The 18,706-nt window shown below is 42.5% G+C and overlaps 1 protein-coding gene across 6 annotated transcripts in view; it reads right to left on the bottom strand.

Moving 5' to 3' along the window:
• ATP8A1 (ATPase phospholipid transporting 8A1) overlaps window positions 1–18,706 on the bottom strand; it is a 308,603-nt gene that overhangs the window by 115,341 nt on the left and 174,556 nt on the right. For all 6 annotated transcript variants that reach the window (XM_040335011.1, XM_040335010.1, XM_040335017.1 and 3 more), the window contains 2 exons: window positions 12,168–12,273; window positions 3,744–3,826 (listed from right to left, as the gene is read on the bottom strand). In XM_040335011.1, the coding sequence (XP_040190945.1) occupies window positions 3,744–3,826; window positions 12,168–12,273 (189 nt within the window). The remainder of the gene's footprint in view (window positions 1–3,743; window positions 3,827–12,167; window positions 12,274–18,706) is intronic.

Genomic DNA, 18,706 nt, shown 5'->3' with positions numbered 1-18,706 from the left:
CTAAACACCCCTTTATGTTAGCCTATGTGTCCTTGCACACTGAGGCTTTAACCACTTCAGCCCCGGACATTTTGCTGGTCAATGACCGGGCCACTTTTTGCGATTCAGCACTGCGTCGCTCTGACAATTCCACGGTCGTGGCTCCCAAACAAAACTGGCGTCCTTTTTTCCCCACAAATAGAGCTTTCTTTTGGTGATATTTGATCACCTCTGCGGTTTTTATTTTTTGCACTATAAACAAAAATAGAGCCAAAATGTAAAAAAAAATTCAATATTTTTTACTTTTTGCTATAATAAATATCCTCCAAAAATATATAAAAAAAAACTATTTTTTTCCTCAGTTTAGGCGGATACGTATTCTACCTGTTTTTGGTAAAAGAAATCGCAATAAGCGTTTATCGATTGGTTTGCGCAAAATTTATAGCGTTTACAAAATAGGGGATAGTTTTATTGCATTTTAATTATTATTATTTTTTACTACTAATGGCGGCGATCAGCGATTTTTTTCGTGACTGCGACATTATGGCGGACACTTCGGACAATTTTGACACATTTTTGGGACCATTGTGATTTTCACAGCAAAAAATGCATTTAAAATGCATCGTTTACTGTGAAGATGACAATTGCATTTTGGGAGTTAACCCACTAGGGGGCGCTGATGGGGTTATGTGTGACCTCATCTGTGTTTCTAACTGTAGGGGGGTGTGGCTGTAGGTGTGACATCATTGATTGCGATTCCCTATATAAGGGAACACACGATCGATGACAGCGCCACAGTGAAGAACGGGGAAGCTGTGTTTACACACAGCTCTCCCCGTTCTTCAGCTCCGGGGACCGATCGCGGGACTCCAGCGGCGATCGGGTCTGCGAGTCCCGCGTCCACGGAGCTTTGGACCGGGGCACAGGAGCGTGCAGCGGGCGCCCACCCGCGACCCACGGCTGGGCTTTATACAATTACGTACAGGTACGCGATTGTGCCCAGCCGTGCCATTCTGCCGACGTATATCGCGTTAGGCAGTCCTTAAGTGGTTAAAATGTGCAGGTTGACACTGATCTCTGGTAGTGTTACTTTTAATTCTAAATCTCATAACACAGCGCCGGGGGAATCGCAGCTGACAAGCCACAGCAAAACACTGAAGCTATAAATAATGGTAACATTTTGTTTTATTCTGCAAAAATAGAAGGGTCGTGGAGAAAGGAGCCAAGAAACAATGAATGGCAAAAAAAGTTAGAACTACTTCAAATTAAATTTTCGGTCATAGGAATGCAAAAGAAATGTACCTACAATATAAAGAATATGGTTTAAAAGAAAATTGCACAAAGCATCCAAAATGGAACAATATCCATCACAATGTGCCTTAAAGTGCTACTAAACCCAGGACTCTGCATTCACTATATCTGGTCTCCCACAGTACACATAACATGGAAATGCAATTATTTTTGTAAAAATAAACTGCTAAATTCCTTTTCTCATCAACAGTATATAGAAGTCTTGTGACATCTATCAGTGTCTGGTTAAAGCTTGTAGGAGCAATTTTCATTCCACTCTGACTGTCCTATGAGGCTGTAAGATCCTTGGGCCTCTGGACAGTTTTGATTGGCCCTGTGCTGATCACCTGCACTCTCCCAAGGAAAAAAACTCAGCAGGGGTGACACTTGAAGAGTATCTGAGTACAAAGCCAGGGACCCAGCAGGGAATCGGGGGTGACGCTTTAAGATACTGAGTGCTAATAGTGAAAGAGCTCAGGGGATCCAGTGGCTAGTGGATCTGTGGTCTAGTGAGAGAGACTGGGAGCTCATTGAGTGAAGACCTACAGCGGGGATATGCAATTAGCGGACCTCCAGCTGTTGCAGAACTACGATTCCCATGAGGCATAGCAAGACTCTGACAGCCAAAAGCATGACACCCAGAGTCAAAGGCATGATGGGACTTGTAGTTTTGCAACAGCTGGAGGTCCGCTAATTGCATATCCCTGACCTACAGTGAGTGATTTTGGGGTAAGCTGAGAACTGAGTGTTGCAAATAGTTGGATACAATTACAGTTAGTAACTTCTACAAGATTGTTGCCATAGGAGACATTGTGCTACCTAAACAGAAGTGGTGTCCGGTTGGAGGCCTTCACCTGTATAACTGCCTATAGAAGTCTCAGAGTCTGAACATTAAAGCGGCGGTTCACCCAAAAGTGAACCTCCGATTTTCGGAACCCCCCCTCCGGTGTCACATTTGGCCCTTTCAGGAGGGGGTGGGGGGGGGGGGGTTGCAGCTACATGTATAATATAGTATAGTATTTTCACCACTTCCGGGTATAGACAGCCACGGGAGTCCCGCCCCTTCACGTCACTCCCCCATTGTGTTCTGGGAAAAACACGGCTCTCAGAACACAGCAGAGACCAGTGAGGAGGGCGCAGCATGACTCGAGCATGCGCAGTAGGGAACCCGGGCAGTGAAGCCACAGCGCTTCACTTACAGATTCCCTCACCGAGGATGGCGGCGGGGAAAAGTGTCCTTTGTTTTAAAATGTCAGCAGCTGTAGAATTTGTAGCTGCTGGCTTTTAAAAAAAAAAAAATTTCCGGTGAACCTCCGCTTTAACATTGCATCTACCCAAGCGTATCCTGGCCCTAACCCCCCTCTCCCCACAGTTCTGTTCAAGAGACAAGAAATCTTATTTTGCATTCTAAAAGTGTCTGGTGCCCACCCTGTCATCTTGCATTACACCCATCATGCCTTGCAACCCATTCTACACAGAAGGATGTCATCTGTCCCTAACTTTGGAGGTCCCCATCGGGCTTCAGTGCCCCGGGACTTTACTACATCAAAAAATGTAAAAGTCACCTTCTTGCAATATACCAGCCTGACCTGTACTCTGTATGGGTACAGAACTCTCTAGAAACCCAATTTCCTGCTTTCCCCAGAGGTCTGAGAAAACATTTTTTTTAGATACTCCCTAAGGCAAGCAGAGTCTGGAGCTTTTCTAATTACAACACTGAGGTTTATGATCAGGTAACTATGATGAAAGGATCCTCTCAATCAAAATTTAGACAGAACATGGTGAGGCTAACCACACTTTCTACAAGACATGTCCCCTGAGCCTAGCTGGGTATTAACACGCACAAGTGAGATTTATACCTCTGACAAACTGGCTTGTTATTGATTATGGCTTTTCCATTGCATCTGAACAATTAGGACCTATGCATGGACAATTTTCTACATTATCATTGTACAGATCAAGTCTGTGCAAGAAAAATAAATTATAAATAACTTTTTTATAGATGGATCACATTTCCTTTGTTCTCAGAAGCAAAGCACATTAAGCTTCCCAGTTGAAGAAGACTGAGAGTGAGCGGGCAGGGGGGATGTGTTAGGACAAGTCAGACTGAGTTCCCAGCATACCTAGAGAACTGACCACGCTGTGTTCTCCTGCTTAGTGTGGTCAGTTTTTAGTAGGAAAGCAGAGGGGCTGGCAGGAACAAGAGGGATTTCACACAAAGGAAGCAATACGAAGAGAACAGGATACGTTCTCATACGAGTACATAGTACAGCAGCCACATATCAGGAATATGAAGTGTTGGGGTTACACACTATTTAACTTTACTCTTATTGCACAAAAAACAGGAAAGGGTGTCACATGGTTATATTTAGTGCGTTTGATGGATTTAAAATCTACATTCTGCTTTTCAATGTCAAGAAAAGTCTATCTACTACTACTCAGCTAAAAAAAAAAAAAAAAACTGCCATACTTACCGACTCTATAATGACAGAATCCGGAGTTCTTCCAGTAAAGACAAAACGCAGTTGTTTTGCGGCTCGCACAAGAGCCCCTTCATCTATGAAACAGGAAATTAGAACAGGTGTTAGATGAAAGATAAGGCGCTCCACCTACAATGGATCAAAGTACAATAAATCAGTGGCGGAAAATCTCAGACTATCCAATTGTTTTTGATATGGTTGTGGAAACAGCTCACAGTTTTCAAATCAGACATGGATTCACGGAAAGGTAATTTAGACAGAGGCCTGGGGTTCCAACATTTTGAGGCTGGCAGAGGACTGATCAACTTTTTTTTTTTTTCAAAAATGTTTCCTTAGTACGTCACATTATTTGTGGTATACAAAACTGCACAGTAAGGCCCCTTTCACACGGGGCGGATCAGTAATGTATGCTCAGCGGGGATCGCTCCGTTGATCCCCGCTGAGCTGGCGGATGACAGGGCGGTCCCCACTCACTGTGCAGGGACCGCCCTGTCTTTTCTCCGCTCTCCCCTATGGGGGGATCGGATGAACACGGACCGTGTGTCAGTGTTCATCCGATCTGCAGACGGAAGGAAAAATAGGGTTTTCTTCCGTCTGCAAAATCGGATCTTTGCGGAGGCGGACGAGATCGGGTGTCATCCGTGATCTCATAGGGACCAATGTATGTCCCTTTTTCATCCGCAAGCCTAACAAAGATCTGTGGTTACAGCAATGGTGTGACATGGTATATAACTGAAGATCAGTCTGCCATAGCATTTTCTTGGAGTACATCACAGGACACAGAGAAGCATAGTAATTACTATGTGGGTTAGAGAGTCTACCTTCAGGTGATGGACACTGGCACGCCCTTAAGGCAGGAGGTTCCCTCCCCTATATAACCCCTCCCATACCAGCAGTACCTCAGTTTTGTAGCAAAGCAATACGTGTCACAATATCCCCATTAAGAGGGGCGGGAGCTCTGTGTCCCGTGATGTACTCCAAGAAAAGGATTTTACAGGCAAGCTGTTATAAAAATCCTATTTTCTTTATCGTACATCACAGGACACAGAGAAGGACAGGAATTACTATGTGGGATGTCCTAAAGCAATGCCAAATGAGGGGAGGGAGACACCAAAATCCGCCGGGCGCCATCAGACGTGAGGAATCAAACTGCAGCCTGTAGCACACTGCGCCCTAAGGCGCCTTCCTCACTCTCTTATATCCAATTGGTAAAATTTAGTGAAAGTGTGGACTGACGACCAGGTCGGGGCCTTACAGACCTGAGCCATGGAGGCTTGATGATGCACTGCCCAGGATGTGCCAACCGCTCGAGTGGAGTGTGCTTTAACCTCAAACGGAGGAACCTTTCCTTTCAAGCCATAGGCTTGAGTAATGACCTGTCAAATCCATTTAGAAATAGTGGACTTAGACACTGCCTGTCCGCTTCTGGGAACTTCTGGCAGAACGAATAAAATGTCTGATTTCCGAATCTGAGCAGTAGCTTTAAGATAGATTTCAACTGCTCTCAGTACATCCAGAGCATGCAACGATCTTTCTGTTGCAGAACTGGGTTCTGGAAAAAAAGGGAGAACCAGATCATGGTTCAGATGGAAGTTTAAAACTACCTTGGGGAGGAAGGCCGAATGAGGCCGCAGGACCACTCTGTCCTTGTGAAGAATTAGGTATGGCTCTTTACATGAAAGGGCCGCCAACTCAGATACCCTTCTAGCCGAGGCTATGACTACCAAGAACACCACCGTCCTGGTCAAGAGGACCAAGGGATCGTGAGCCAGAGGCTCAAAGGGTTGCTTCTGTAGGGCAGAGAGAACCAGATTCAGGTCCCACGGGCACAAGGTTTTCGAATCACCCCCTGTAAGAAGGTCTTAACCAGAGAATGTGTAGCAAGTGGCCTTTGAAAAAATATTAATAAGGCCGAGACCTGGCCTTTGATGGTACTCAAGGTTAATGTCATGTCTGCCCCCAACTTCAGAAACTCAAGTATTCTGCCAATGACATACCTGCAAGGATGCCACCCTTTGGCCTTGCAACAGGCCACATATGCCTTCCAAACTCTGTAATAAGTAAGCATAGATGCTGGCTTTCTGGCATTAACTAGTGTAGACACTACAGAATTAGAGAGACCCTTCATTAAATTTAGAGACCGTAAGGAAGGGTGTAATATTGGCCCCTGGGTCCATGGAGTCCTATTGACATCTTTACAATCTCTGCGTACCAGGCCCTTCTGGGCCAAGCTGGAGTGACCAGAATCAGTGGTTTTCCTTCCGACTTTATCCTGCGAAGGAGGCGGGGTAACAATTGCAGTGGAGGAAACGCATAAATTAGGGAGAACTGATACCAAGAGATCCACATCTGGTGTTCCCCACCTCTGACAAATGCCCCGGAAGATGTCTGGGTGAAGAGCCCACTCTCCTGGGAGCAACTGTTGGCGACCTAAGAAGTCTGTCTGCCAATTGTCTATTCCCGGAATGAAAATCGCTGATATACACAGGACATGCTTTTCTGCCCAAATCAGGATCTGGTCCACCTCTATTTTGGGCTGCACGACTCCTTGTGCGACTCTGGTGATTTATATATACACATGCCACAGCTGTGGCATAGTCAGATTGAATCCTGACTGGGAACCGCCGCAATCTGTCTGTCCATGCTGATAGGGCTAGACTAGCTGCCCGAATCTCTAACAGGTTGATGGGTAGAGATTTCTCGGAGACCGACCACTTTCCCTGGAGAGATAGCTTCTCCAGGACTGCACCCCAGCCTAGCAGACTGGCATCTGTAGTCACAACCTGCCAAGATATTGGAACAAAGGACATTCCTTTTAGCAAATTCTGGGGAACCAGCCACCAGCAAAGGCTCTGCCGAACTGTTGGGGAGAGCAACATAGGGAAGTCCAAGGCTTGGGCTTTCTTGTTCCAAGCGGATAAGATGGCGTGTTGTAGTCTCCTTGGAACTGGGCAAATGGGACAGCCTCGAATGAGGCTACCATTGCCCCCAGCAGCCGCATATAAAGGTGAATGGAAGGCTGACGCTTTATTTGAGGCAAAGTAAGCTTTCTCTGATCTGTGTCTGAGTAGACCCAAATATTCCAGCCTTTTCAGAGGAACTAAGGCTGACTTGTCCAGGTTGAGAATCCAACCCATGGCCTCCAGGTACCTCACGGTTCTGTGTACTGCTAGATTTAGATTGGCAACTGAGCGATCTACCAGCAATAGATCGTCCAAATAGAGTACTATAGATATACTGTGAGAGCTTAGATTGGCCAACAGGGGGGCCAGCACCTTCGTGAACACCTGAGGTGCAGTGGCTAGTCCGAAGGGTAAAGCCACAAACTAAAATGGCAAAGATTTATCGCGAAGCGTAACAGCTTCTGATGGCCGAGAAAGATAGGTATGTGTAGGTATGCGTCCTTGATATCTATGGACGCTAATAGTTCTCCTCCTCGCAGGGAGGCGACCATTGACCGGATTGATTCCATTCGAAAGGATCAGACATTTAGGGACTGGTTTAGGACCTTGAGATCCAGAATGGATCTTATGTCTCCATTCGGCTTGGGGACGGTAAAATAATAGAAACCCAAACCTTGGGAAGCATATGATCGAAGGCCAACGCTAGAGACTTTCTTTTTACTGGATCTTTAGGGACGCTTGAGGCCAGGAAGCGGGGTGGAGGAAATTCTTGCAACTCCAGCCTGTACCCCTCGGAACTGTGCAGAGGACCCAATTGTCTTGGATCCTTTCTTGCCAGGCCCCCGCAAACCGCTGAAGTCTTTCCCCACTGAGTGGGGGTGAACCTTCAAAATGCTGACCTAGACGCAGGCCTGGCCGGCTTACGGTTCCATGGCTTCTTGGGAGCCTGAGACTGCCCTTGAGGGTCTGAACTGCCTGGAAGCAGAAGGCCCAGGAACCGGAGAGGAGGGCCCTTTAAAAGGATGGGGGATCCCTAAACCTCTTTAACTGGCAACAGCGTGCTTTGCCACTGGAAATTTTCCTTGATATACTTATACAGATCTTCCCCAAATGAACGCTCTCCGTGGAAGGGAAACCCTGCTAGAGGCTTTTTGCAAGGGGTTTCAGCTGACCAGAGCAGCCTACGCATATGTACTAAAAGGAGCGTAAGGCGGAAGGACTGTTGTATAGAGTCCTTGATGGCATCTACTACAAAGCATAATGCCTTGGGGAAGTCGGTCAACTCTCGAGCTTGCTGAGCCGGGATATCTTTCAAGACCTGCGTCATCTGGTCTTTTAAGGCTTGCCAGATACTAAAAGCTGCTACTGCAGGTTGGGCTACCCCTCTGGCTGTAGAAAACAATGTTTTTAACAACGTCTCCAGTCTCTTATCAGTTGGGTCTTAAATATCTGTACGTTGTCTACCGGAGTCTTGTTCAGCCCGCCTCTCTTCCCCATCCGATCGCTGGAAGAACGGCTCCCATACAACCCAGGCTGCCGGCTGTGCCCCCCCCCCCCCCCCAGCCCTCAAAATTCACTCGCAAAATGCGAGCAAGCGAGTGGAATTTTTGAGGGCTGTGTGTATTTCTATAGATATGGATATATTCCTTATATGCAGTATACTCGGAGATAAGGGATCAAAATAAGACTCCTTACATGAATCCTTGATCCTTTAAACTTGAAAACTGCATATGTGTCTCTAAACAGATCTGTAGGGATAACCTACATTGGATTTGAATTGACTACATAATTAAGGTTAAGAGATCTCTATATAGATTTTTCTTTCCTTTACCCCTTCTATATATAATCCCATTTTACATATATGTGTCCCATATTGATGTTTTCTGAGGGAGCATCAATTGATAGCACTGTGTGCTGCTCTTTTCTTTTGACAGTGGGATACACATATTTTTTTGAAAGAAATTCCCATCAAGGTGTCAGCTGTATATTGAGTGCGTTTTACCATCAAGGACTTTTTTGAGGGCAAGCCAATAATACATGACACATAACATGTTTTTACCATCTACAATTAAACAACAAATAACCATCTTCATTCAGCCCTATTATCTAGATTGCAGGCTTGTGTGTGCTTCTCTCCATTTCCTTACATCCAGCAGGAGTGATTTTCCATGGGTCCCTTTGGACCTTCTGCCCCCTTCCTGGATAGACCACCACCTGGAAACCACCCTGTCCCTATGTTTTTAGCTGGCTCTTGTTACACACGATATTCCAATTTGAAGGTATAATTCTTTTGATCAAATAATGGCTAAATCAATTGGATGATGTGTCCATATATGTGCACTTCTTCCTTCTTGTACAATGCTATAATTTTGATATGTTTTTTAACATTTGATATCTTCATCCCCCTGAGGAAGATCAGGACAGAAAACGATTGAAACGCGTTGGTGTTTTCCGAACTGTAGCATCCAGCGTTGAAAAATACACTCTGTATTTCTTGCTATCTGCATATTTAACATTGATATCTCATGTTTTGAATATCATGCATACCAGAGCTCATGTAGTTTTTAATGTTCCATATATTTGTACGCAATGAAGAGAATTTTCTTTTGATACCGATATATATGATCTAGTTAAAAAAACATTTTTAAGCTGCCTATAGGACCTTGGGAGTATTTTTTTTAAATGTCATCATCCAGCTCCACTTTCAGCAACGGTCTAAGAGGCTGAAAAATGCTGTGTGTGAATGGGGCTGGAAGTTGTACCAAAATAATTAAGGCTTTATGCGCCCAAGGATGAATGCTTGGAACACAAGTTGTGTGCACTCTGGGCATTCCTCCCTGGGTGCAAACCGCCCTATACAGTGCCACTTGGTACAGATTCCAGCACCATCGAGGTGACAGATTTTTCTTGTTCAAATATTTTATAGAGCAAATTTCATTTAATATATCAATACAAATAACAGGAAAAAAAAAAATACTAATCAGGAAAATTCGAAGAACATAGTATAATTTAATCATAACACATCTTTAGGCAAAGACAAAAAACAGGAGGTTAGCTCCGATCAAGTAGCAACATATTTGATACAGAGGAGTAAGCTCTTCATTGTTTCCCTTAAAGCGGATGTTCCGCGGCCAATTTTTTCCCCCATTCTACTACATTCCGCACTACATTACCATACTCACTACTTAGATGTTTTTAAACCGCTGCTGTCCATTTTTATGAGCAAGGATAACTTAGACAATCTGCTGTCGGTCGTTTCCATTTTGCTTGTGGGCACTGTGAAGCCCACAAGCACCTGTTTCCAGGAAGCGGTGAATGCATATCACCCATCAATCGCAGCGCTGGCTCCCGCACATGCACAGCGTTAACGGCGAGCTGCGCCGTGAACGTCATGGTTGCCATGACAACAGTCGATTTGCCTGGGCTTCGAGCCGCACTGAGTCATGGGATGCACGACACTTCGCTCCCAGGAGACAGTGCGGTGCATGGAGAACGCCTACTCCCGCGGGAGCGAGACACCGGAAGTAGCCCTTCAGATGTAATAAATAAGGTACAGTACTGTGATGGGGAATTTTATTTTGGAGTGACAATTTATTATGTACTGATTCATATAAGCTACACTTGTCAATTTGCGTGGAACTACGCTTTAAGTTGAACCTAGGCTGCTAAAGTAGTATAAAAAAAAGGGGGGGGGGGGGTAGACAGGAATGAAGGCTATCATGCATCTCAGCCAAGATATTAATAAGTTGTTTGACAAATAGGAGGGGGGAGAAGGGGAAGTTGGACAGGCAAAGGGAGGAGGAGTCAAAAGCAGTAGGGGTCCCTAGAGAGGACCATGTCCAGTAAAAAAAATGAATATTCTGTAGTTTAACATAGTGGAAGTGAGTCATCAAAGTCAGGGGGGAGGAAATGGGTTATCCAGTGTCTCCATCATTTTTCGTAGGTGGAAACATTGTCCGGGAAGACTGCCTCAATCTTGGCATGGAACATTGCCTGAGTGATTCTGTGTTTCATTGCCAAAATACATAGAGTAGGGGATCTCCAAGCATTTGCTGTGGCCCTGCTGCTGTGTCTCAGCTAATCAGGAGGGACAGTCCCTGACAGCCGAGACACTCGTGCACATCGCTGGATAGAAATGGGACCCGGGGCTGCTGCACACAGGCGGTTTTCTATCTTAATGCATAGGATGCATTAAGATAAAAAAAACTTCTGCTATACAACCACGTTAAACAATACTTTAAAAAGCGTTAGTATTGTCTAATGCACTCATGCAAAACTTAAAGACTTTGTGACTTTTTGAAGAGCGCTACTATAGAGTAAATCTCTGGATATTCCTATCTGTGGTGACAGTGGGTATTACAGACATTAAAAGGCAGAATCGTTATTCTGAACATACTGTAGATATTTATGATAAATATATGGTGGCAGTGTACAAAGGGTTAAAGGATCACTAAAGGAAAATGTTTTTTTAGCTAAATAGCTTCCTTTACCTTACTGCAGTACTGGTTTCATGTCCTCATTGTTCGTTTTTGCTTTGAAGTTGCTCTAATTCTGCTCTGATCTCCACACTTCCTGCTTGTCTGGCTCCTTATGAAAAAACTCATGGGAGCTTTTCACTGTGGTCCAAGCTGTGTGTCAAACTCCTCAGAACCAATCAGATTCATTTTAAAAACAAAACACTGCCCTGGATTTGTTTGTTTTTGTTCTGTGGGTCGCTTTACACAGAAACATGAAACCAGTTTAAAAACGAAAGTGAAACTAGAGGCACATTATATGATTGAATTTAATCTAATCTATTTTTAATCATTTTTAAAAGGAATCAGTTAACTTGTATGTCTCTATACCCTGTAAACAGTCATTTCAGCAAAAAAAAATGTTTTCCTTTAGTGACCCTTTAACTATGTAGTTAACCAAACCCAGTGACGATTGCTCTCAGTATGTTGTCACTTTTATGGTGGTCGTGCAAGCTGGAAAATCTTTATGCAGGGTGAGGCTGAAAGTGTCATAGTGGTGTATCAGTGATAGTGCAGCGTGATGACCAGCCATTTGGCACAAGTTGATGAAGGTAACCGGGGTCTGAACGCGGCGTTCGCCACACATACGCTTGCCAATTTTTCCTACTTTCAACACATGAACTTCAGGGAAAACATGTTGTCCAATATAAGCCACCCATGTTCAGGTTCCATTGTCACAGGATAATCAGTGCTATTCACTTCACCTGTCAGTGGTCCTATTGTTATGACTGATCAGCGTACAAGGTATTTTTCCATTTCTTCCCACTGCTGATCCACTTCTAGTTTATATTTTAATTTACTAATTCTGCTACAGCTGGCAGTATATTAGCATGTATAGTATAGTGTAGTATTGTGGTATATAGTAAAGAGCTACACAATCTTGGTAAGAATTGGCAGATGATATAAGACAGGATGACTAGTAGTTTTAATAAATCAAACCTTAAAAAAAAAAAAAGAAGGGTAAGCTTTGGCAACAGATCCTGTTCTTTTCAATGGCGTACCTGGAGATGAAGCTTGATAAATGATCTCGTCTCCGTCACGCTCTGGAACCGTAGTATGACAAATTGCCATCATTGTAAGGAACTCACAGATCACTGGGGCAGTGGGCTGCAAAGCAGATGGAACAAGAACAACTGAAATCAGTAAATGAACCTACTGAAACATATGAAGTCTCAGTTAAAGACAAATGCCACCTACACTGAAAAAAGAATATCACAGTTTTACATGCCCTAATGCCACGTACACACGATCGAAATTTCCGATGGACTTTTTTCATCGGAATTTCCAATCGTGTGTGTGCCCCATCGGACTTTTGGAAAAGAAAAGATCGGAAATTCCCATTGTCTGTGTGCAACTCCAACGGAGAAAAAAAACCATGCATGTTTAGAATCAAGTCAACGCATGCTCGGAAGCATTGAACTTAATTTTTCTCGGCTCGTTGTAGTGTTTTACGTCACCGTGTTTTGGACGGTCGGAATTTAGTCTGACAGTATGTATGCAAGACTGATGAAAGTCAGCTTCATCAGAATTGCGACAGAAAATTCCATCAGATTTTATTCCATCGGAAATGCCGATCGTGTGTACGCGGCATTAGACATTTAGGTATTTAGACATTTTATATATTTTTAACCCATCCGGTCCAAGTGTCATTGCAGCTTAAAAACGGGTGGTGGTAATTCGCAATCAAATCATGCTGATTGGTTCGGTATGGTCATTGGGGACTTGAGTGGGATTGACCACTAGGACCAACAGCTCTTAAAGGAGAGGGCATTTTTTAACATGCAAGATTCCTGGTTTTAAGAATGGTGGTTTGTAAGCATTAAATTATATTTAGGCTTATTTCTAAAATTCCTTTTAGGGTTCCGTACCTACAATTTTCCAGGACATGTGCATGCAGAACAAACTGACCACCTCAGCCAACGTATCTTCACTTGCAAACACTGCTACTTCTTTCACTGAAGCTGGCAATACTACCCTGCATTTCCCATTATGGGGGAGAATGAGACCCTCTCCCTTGTGACAGTGCTTAGGTTTAGCAGTCATTCCTTAGGTTTTAGCACGGTCACATGATCAATGTGATGTCAAAAGAGGGGCAGCACGGTCATGCAGAAGCTTGTAATGGGGTCACAGGTACATTTATTTTTTAATTAAAATAAAAAACATGTTATACTTACCTTCTTTGTGTATTGCACAAAGCAGTCTTTTACCTCTTATTGAGATGTCCACCAGTGCTGCGTGCTCCTCACTTGGCTCTTTTCTCTTCCCCTTTCTTTATATGTATTCTGTAGAGGTAACCTTGGCAAGGAGCGGTTGATTTCTTTTATGCGATTGGGTTTTTGGATTTTATGACCATCATGTAAATATGATCACTTTAGCATAGGGGGTCTTATCTCTTTGGTAAGCCTTCACGTTGAGCACAATGGTGGAATAGGAGTTGGGAGAAGAACACATATGAAGGGTGTTTTTTTTCCTGATATCACGTTGGGCTTAATGAAGATTCTGTCTGGGACTTTCACATTTATTGAGAATTATTTTTTCACTTATTGGTTACGTAGAGTATACTTATAGATTTTTATTCACTTAATATTGCCACTATTAAAACTTTGTATTAGAGAAGCACCAACTTCTAAATTAGAGGGTTATATTTTAATATCCAATGTAGTGCAAGGTGCTTTTCTGGTACAATTTTTATTTTTCCCATAAGCGCAATTCTATTTGCATTTTCATTGGTTGATAGCCATTAGGTAGGATTTCAATTGTATGTCAAGTCAAAAAATGTTTTTCTAGTTATGGATAGAGTGAAAGTTTAGAATCCCTCTCAGGTTTTTACTTCTATTCAAGGCTCCTTTGAAGTGCTTTCCACTTTTGCAACCAAACTGGGATAAATAACACTTGCTTTATGTTACATAATCCCCATTCAAGTAGCATTAAAAAAATATATATATTATATTAAAAAATTGCTGCTTACCTTTACTTGTTACAAAAAAAAAAAAAACTAGGAGGGCAATACTTTAAAAAAAAAGTATGCTGTATAAAAGGAAGCAGAAACAGTAGGAGTTTATCCAATTTGATTGCAAAAGTGAAATTACTGTATACTTTAGAGAAATTCAGTTCCATCTTTCATCGCTAGATGGCGATACATATACTTGCACATTATAGAAAAAGGAGATGCTGTCATATGCAGTTTCAACTATTTCGTTCCCATTAGATTATAATTTTTTCCCAAAATGTATTGAACACCGATGCATCAATGCAGTTCTTTGCAAAGTACATGGAAGCATTCACATCTGCCATTTTTCCTGATGACTCAAAATCTCACATCTCTATCACAGTTGTTATTGTGTTCTGGTGTTTTATATTCACATTAGTTCAGCTGGATAGAGCTAGATAGCATAGCTGAAAAGGAAATTATAAATTTGCAAGAAAGAAAGTAGCTGTCGACAAACTAGCCTGGTGTGCCAAAGCTCTGAACAGACAACCGAACAAACAACCCAAAATTGAGTTCTTTGTTTTAATAGGGTGGAGCGTTTTTTTTTTTAAAAGCTACATTACCTCTGAGAGACGTCAAATATAAAGGAATTGCTACAGTTGCAAGAAAAGTAAGTGAACCCCTTTGCAATGATATGTATTTCTGCACAAATTGGTCATAAAATGTGATCTGATCTTCATAGACAATCACAGACTGCTTAAACTAATAACACACAAAAAATGTAAATGTTACCATGTTTTTATTGAACACACCATGTAAACATTCACAGTGCGGGTGGAAAAAGTATGTGAACCCCTAGACTAATGACATCTCCAAGAGGCAATTGGAGTGAGGCATCAGCCAACTGGAGTCCAATCAATGAGATGAAATTGAAGGTGTTGGTTACAGATGCCTGCCCTATAAAAAAAAAAAAAAAAAACACCAGTTCTGGGTTTGCTTTTCACAAGTAGCATTGCCTGATGTGAATGATGCCTCGCACAAAAGAGCTCTCAGAAGACCTACGATTAAGAATTGTTGACTTGCATAAAGCTGGAAAGGGTTATAAAAGTATCTCCAAAAGCCTTGCTGTTCATCAGTCCAGGGTAAGACAAATTGTCTATAAATGGAGAAAGTTCAGCAATGCTGCTACTCTCCCTAAGAGTGGCCATCCTGTAAAGATGACTGCAAGAGCACAGCGCAGATTGGTCAATGAGGTGAAGAAGAATCCTAAAGTGTCAGTTAAAGACTTACAAAAGTCTCTGGCATATGCCAACATCCCTGATAGTGAATCTACGATGCGTAAAACACTAAACAAGAATGAACTTCATGGGAGGATACCACAGAGGAAGCAACTGCTGTCCAAAAAAGAAACATTGCTGCATGTTTACAATTTGCACAAGAGCACCTGGATGTTCCACAGCAGTACTGGCAAAAAAATTCTGTGGACAGATGAAACCAAAGTTGAGTTGTTTGGAAGAAACACACAACACTGTGTGGAGAGAAAGAGGCAAAGCACACCAACATCAAAACCTCATCCCAACTGTGAAGTATGGTGGTGGGGGCATCATGGTTTGGGGCTGCTTTGCCGAGTCAGGGCCTGGACGGATTGCTTTAATCGAAGGAAAAAATAATTCCAAAGTTTATCACTACATTTTGCAGGAGAACTTAAGGCCATCTGTCCACCAGCTGAAACTCAACAGAAGATGGGTGTTGCAACAGGACAACGACCCAAAGCATAGAAGTAAATCAACAACAGAATGGCTTAAACAGAAGGAAATAAACCTTATGGAGTGGCCCAGTCAGAGTCCTGACCTTAACCCGATTGAGATGCTGTGGCATGACCTCAAGAAAGCGATTCACACCAGACATCCCAAGAATATTGCCGAACTGAAACAGTTCTGTAAGGAGGAATGGTCAAGAATTACTCCTGACCGTTGTGCACGTCTGATCTGCAACTACAGGAAACGTTTGGTTGAAGTTTTTGCTTCCAAAAGAGGTTCAACCAGTTATTAAATCCAAGGGTTCACATACTTTTTCCACCTGCACTGTGAATGTTTACATGGTGTGTTCAATAAAAATGTATAACATTTAAATATTTGTGTGTTATTAGTTTAAGCAGACTGTGAATGTCTATTGTTGTGACTTAGATAAAGATCAGATCACATTTTATGACCAATTTGTGCAGAAATCCATATCATTCCAAAAGGGTTTACATACTTTTTCTTGCAACTGTATACCGATTATCCATCATTGCAGGTATGAACCACATGCATTTTTTAATACCATATTTTCAAGCTGTGGAAAAATCTACATAAAAACAGAATGCAACGATTTGCAAATTTCATAAATCCCCATTTTACTCACAATAGAAAACATATCAATTGTTTAAACGGGAAAAAAAAGAGAAATTTTAAGAAAAAAAAATAAGGGCATTTTGAAATTGACACATTTTAAAACAGTTAGATCAGGGCAACAAAAAGATGGTTAAGTAAGTGGTACTAACAAGGAAGCTGGAAGAACATTTTGCAACTAATCAGATTAATTGGCAACAGGTCAGTCACATAATTGGGTATAAAAAGAGCATCTTAGGCTTAGTTTCCACTAGTGCGACTTGTCATGCTACTTGGGACTGCAAAGTCGCATGACAAGTCATACCCCATGATTGCCAATGAGTACCATTCATATCTGTGCGACTTAAAAGTGGTCCCTGCACTACTTTGGTCCCACTTTGATGCAACTTGAGGTCCATAGACCACCCCCAAAGCTCCAGCAACCGGTCTCCTCAGTTCCCAGACATTTACATAGTGCTGTTAAAAGAGCATGCTACACTGTGGTAAGCATGGCACCGTCCTGACTTGTGGTAAGTTGCCACCAATTTCAAAACTGCCTGTTTTTCTCTTTTAATTTTTTTTTATATTTTCTCAATTTTACCATTTGGTATGTTTTCCATTTTCTATTGTGAATAAAATATGGGTTTATGATATTTGCAAATCATTGCAATCATTTTGTTTTTATGTAGATTTTACACAGTGTCCCAACTTTTTGGAAATGGGGCTGTATCTAAATGTAATTTTGATGTTATCCATCCAACACTGGTAGTTGCTGAAGGTGGACTGCCAGTCCATTTTAAAATAAACGTATTAACATAGCACACCTTAGTGCATGTTAACACAAAAGAGGCCTCAGTGTTTACTGCTTTCAATATTGGCTTCTTGTTCAAGTCCAACAAAAACATCTCCAATATCGAAAAAACCTTCTGTGCTGCAGCTGCCTCCAGAGCCCCCCCTTTTCTTACCAGAATCCAATTGTTCTGGCAATGTGCAGGAGCCCAGCGAATCCAGCCGCTGAGTCGGGTCCTCATTGGATACATTGATGGCAGCAAGAGCCATTGGCTCCTTCTGCTGTCAATCAAATCATATGACACGGGAGCCGGACCGAGTCCTGCTGTCTGTGACAATGGACGCAGCAGCGGGTCTTGTGAGCGCGCCCGCACCAGTGCCCCCAGGAAAAGCATCTCTCTGTGGGGGCACCCAATGAAGCGGGGGAACCAGGAGCACTGCCGGGGCACCCCAGGAGGATCGGGGCTGCTCTGTGCAAAACCCTTCCACAGAGAAGGTAAATATGACAGGTTTATTTAAAAAAAAAAAAAAAAAAATTACAAAATCACTTTACTAAACCCAACCTCCTAAAAAAAAATACAGAGATTTACAGTGTGTGTATAAAATGCAGGCGCTTCCACCGATTATTGATTTCACATTATAATGATGTTTATTTTTTCTGATAAGCTTTTTTAAATACGTGTACAACTTTAAACTGTCTCTGCAGTTACAGCTTTAACAATATCATCACCTGTTAATGTTTTAAAGAGACAATTCTTCTAATTATATACTGTATTCCTTAGCCATTTGTGAGCATTCCCAGATGTACCAGTGCTGGCCCTGCGGCCTGCTTTGTTACAATTTCAGTCCTCTCAACAACACATGCCACATCCCCTTGTGCCCAATTTAATTCACTCAAGAGCAGTTTTTATTGTGGTCTTACTTTATACCTGTGTACCGCAAACAAAATGAAGACACTGAATGATCAATTGAAAAGCCCAATAGAGGAAGGGAATAGACATTAAAAAAAAAAAAAAAAACAGTAAACTAAAAGAACACCAACCAACCAGCTACAGCTTAAGCAAAAAAGCCAGTCACCTGGTCAGCATGCTACAGAAAAGGTGGTCTCTGTGTAGAAGCAGTGACCTGCCACCAAATCCCCCCCATCACCTTACTGAGCCACAGCTAAAGCTTTCCAATCAGCAGGCATGAGCTTTACTGATTGGAGAGCACTAGCCTTGACTTAGCTGGGTTTGTGTCAGATCTCTGCAGAGAGACCATTGCTTCCACACTCAGAGCAAATTCCTTCTTTGTAGCATTTTTTTAGGGAACAGGCTTTTTAATTCAGGCTGTGGCTTCCAATAAAAAACTTCAAAACAAAGGGAGTACAGAGTATTAATGCATCCGATGTTTGTTTAAATGGATTTAAACTAAATTGTGCTTTAACTCTCCCATTAAGTTCCCAATTGGAGAT

Source organism: Rana temporaria, chromosome 1, assembly GCF_905171775.1.
Source record: "Rana temporaria chromosome 1, aRanTem1.1, whole genome shotgun sequence".
Taxonomy (NCBI): Eukaryota; Metazoa; Chordata; class Amphibia; order Anura; family Ranidae; genus Rana; species Rana temporaria.
This window is presented reverse-complemented; position numbering and strand designations above follow the sequence as displayed.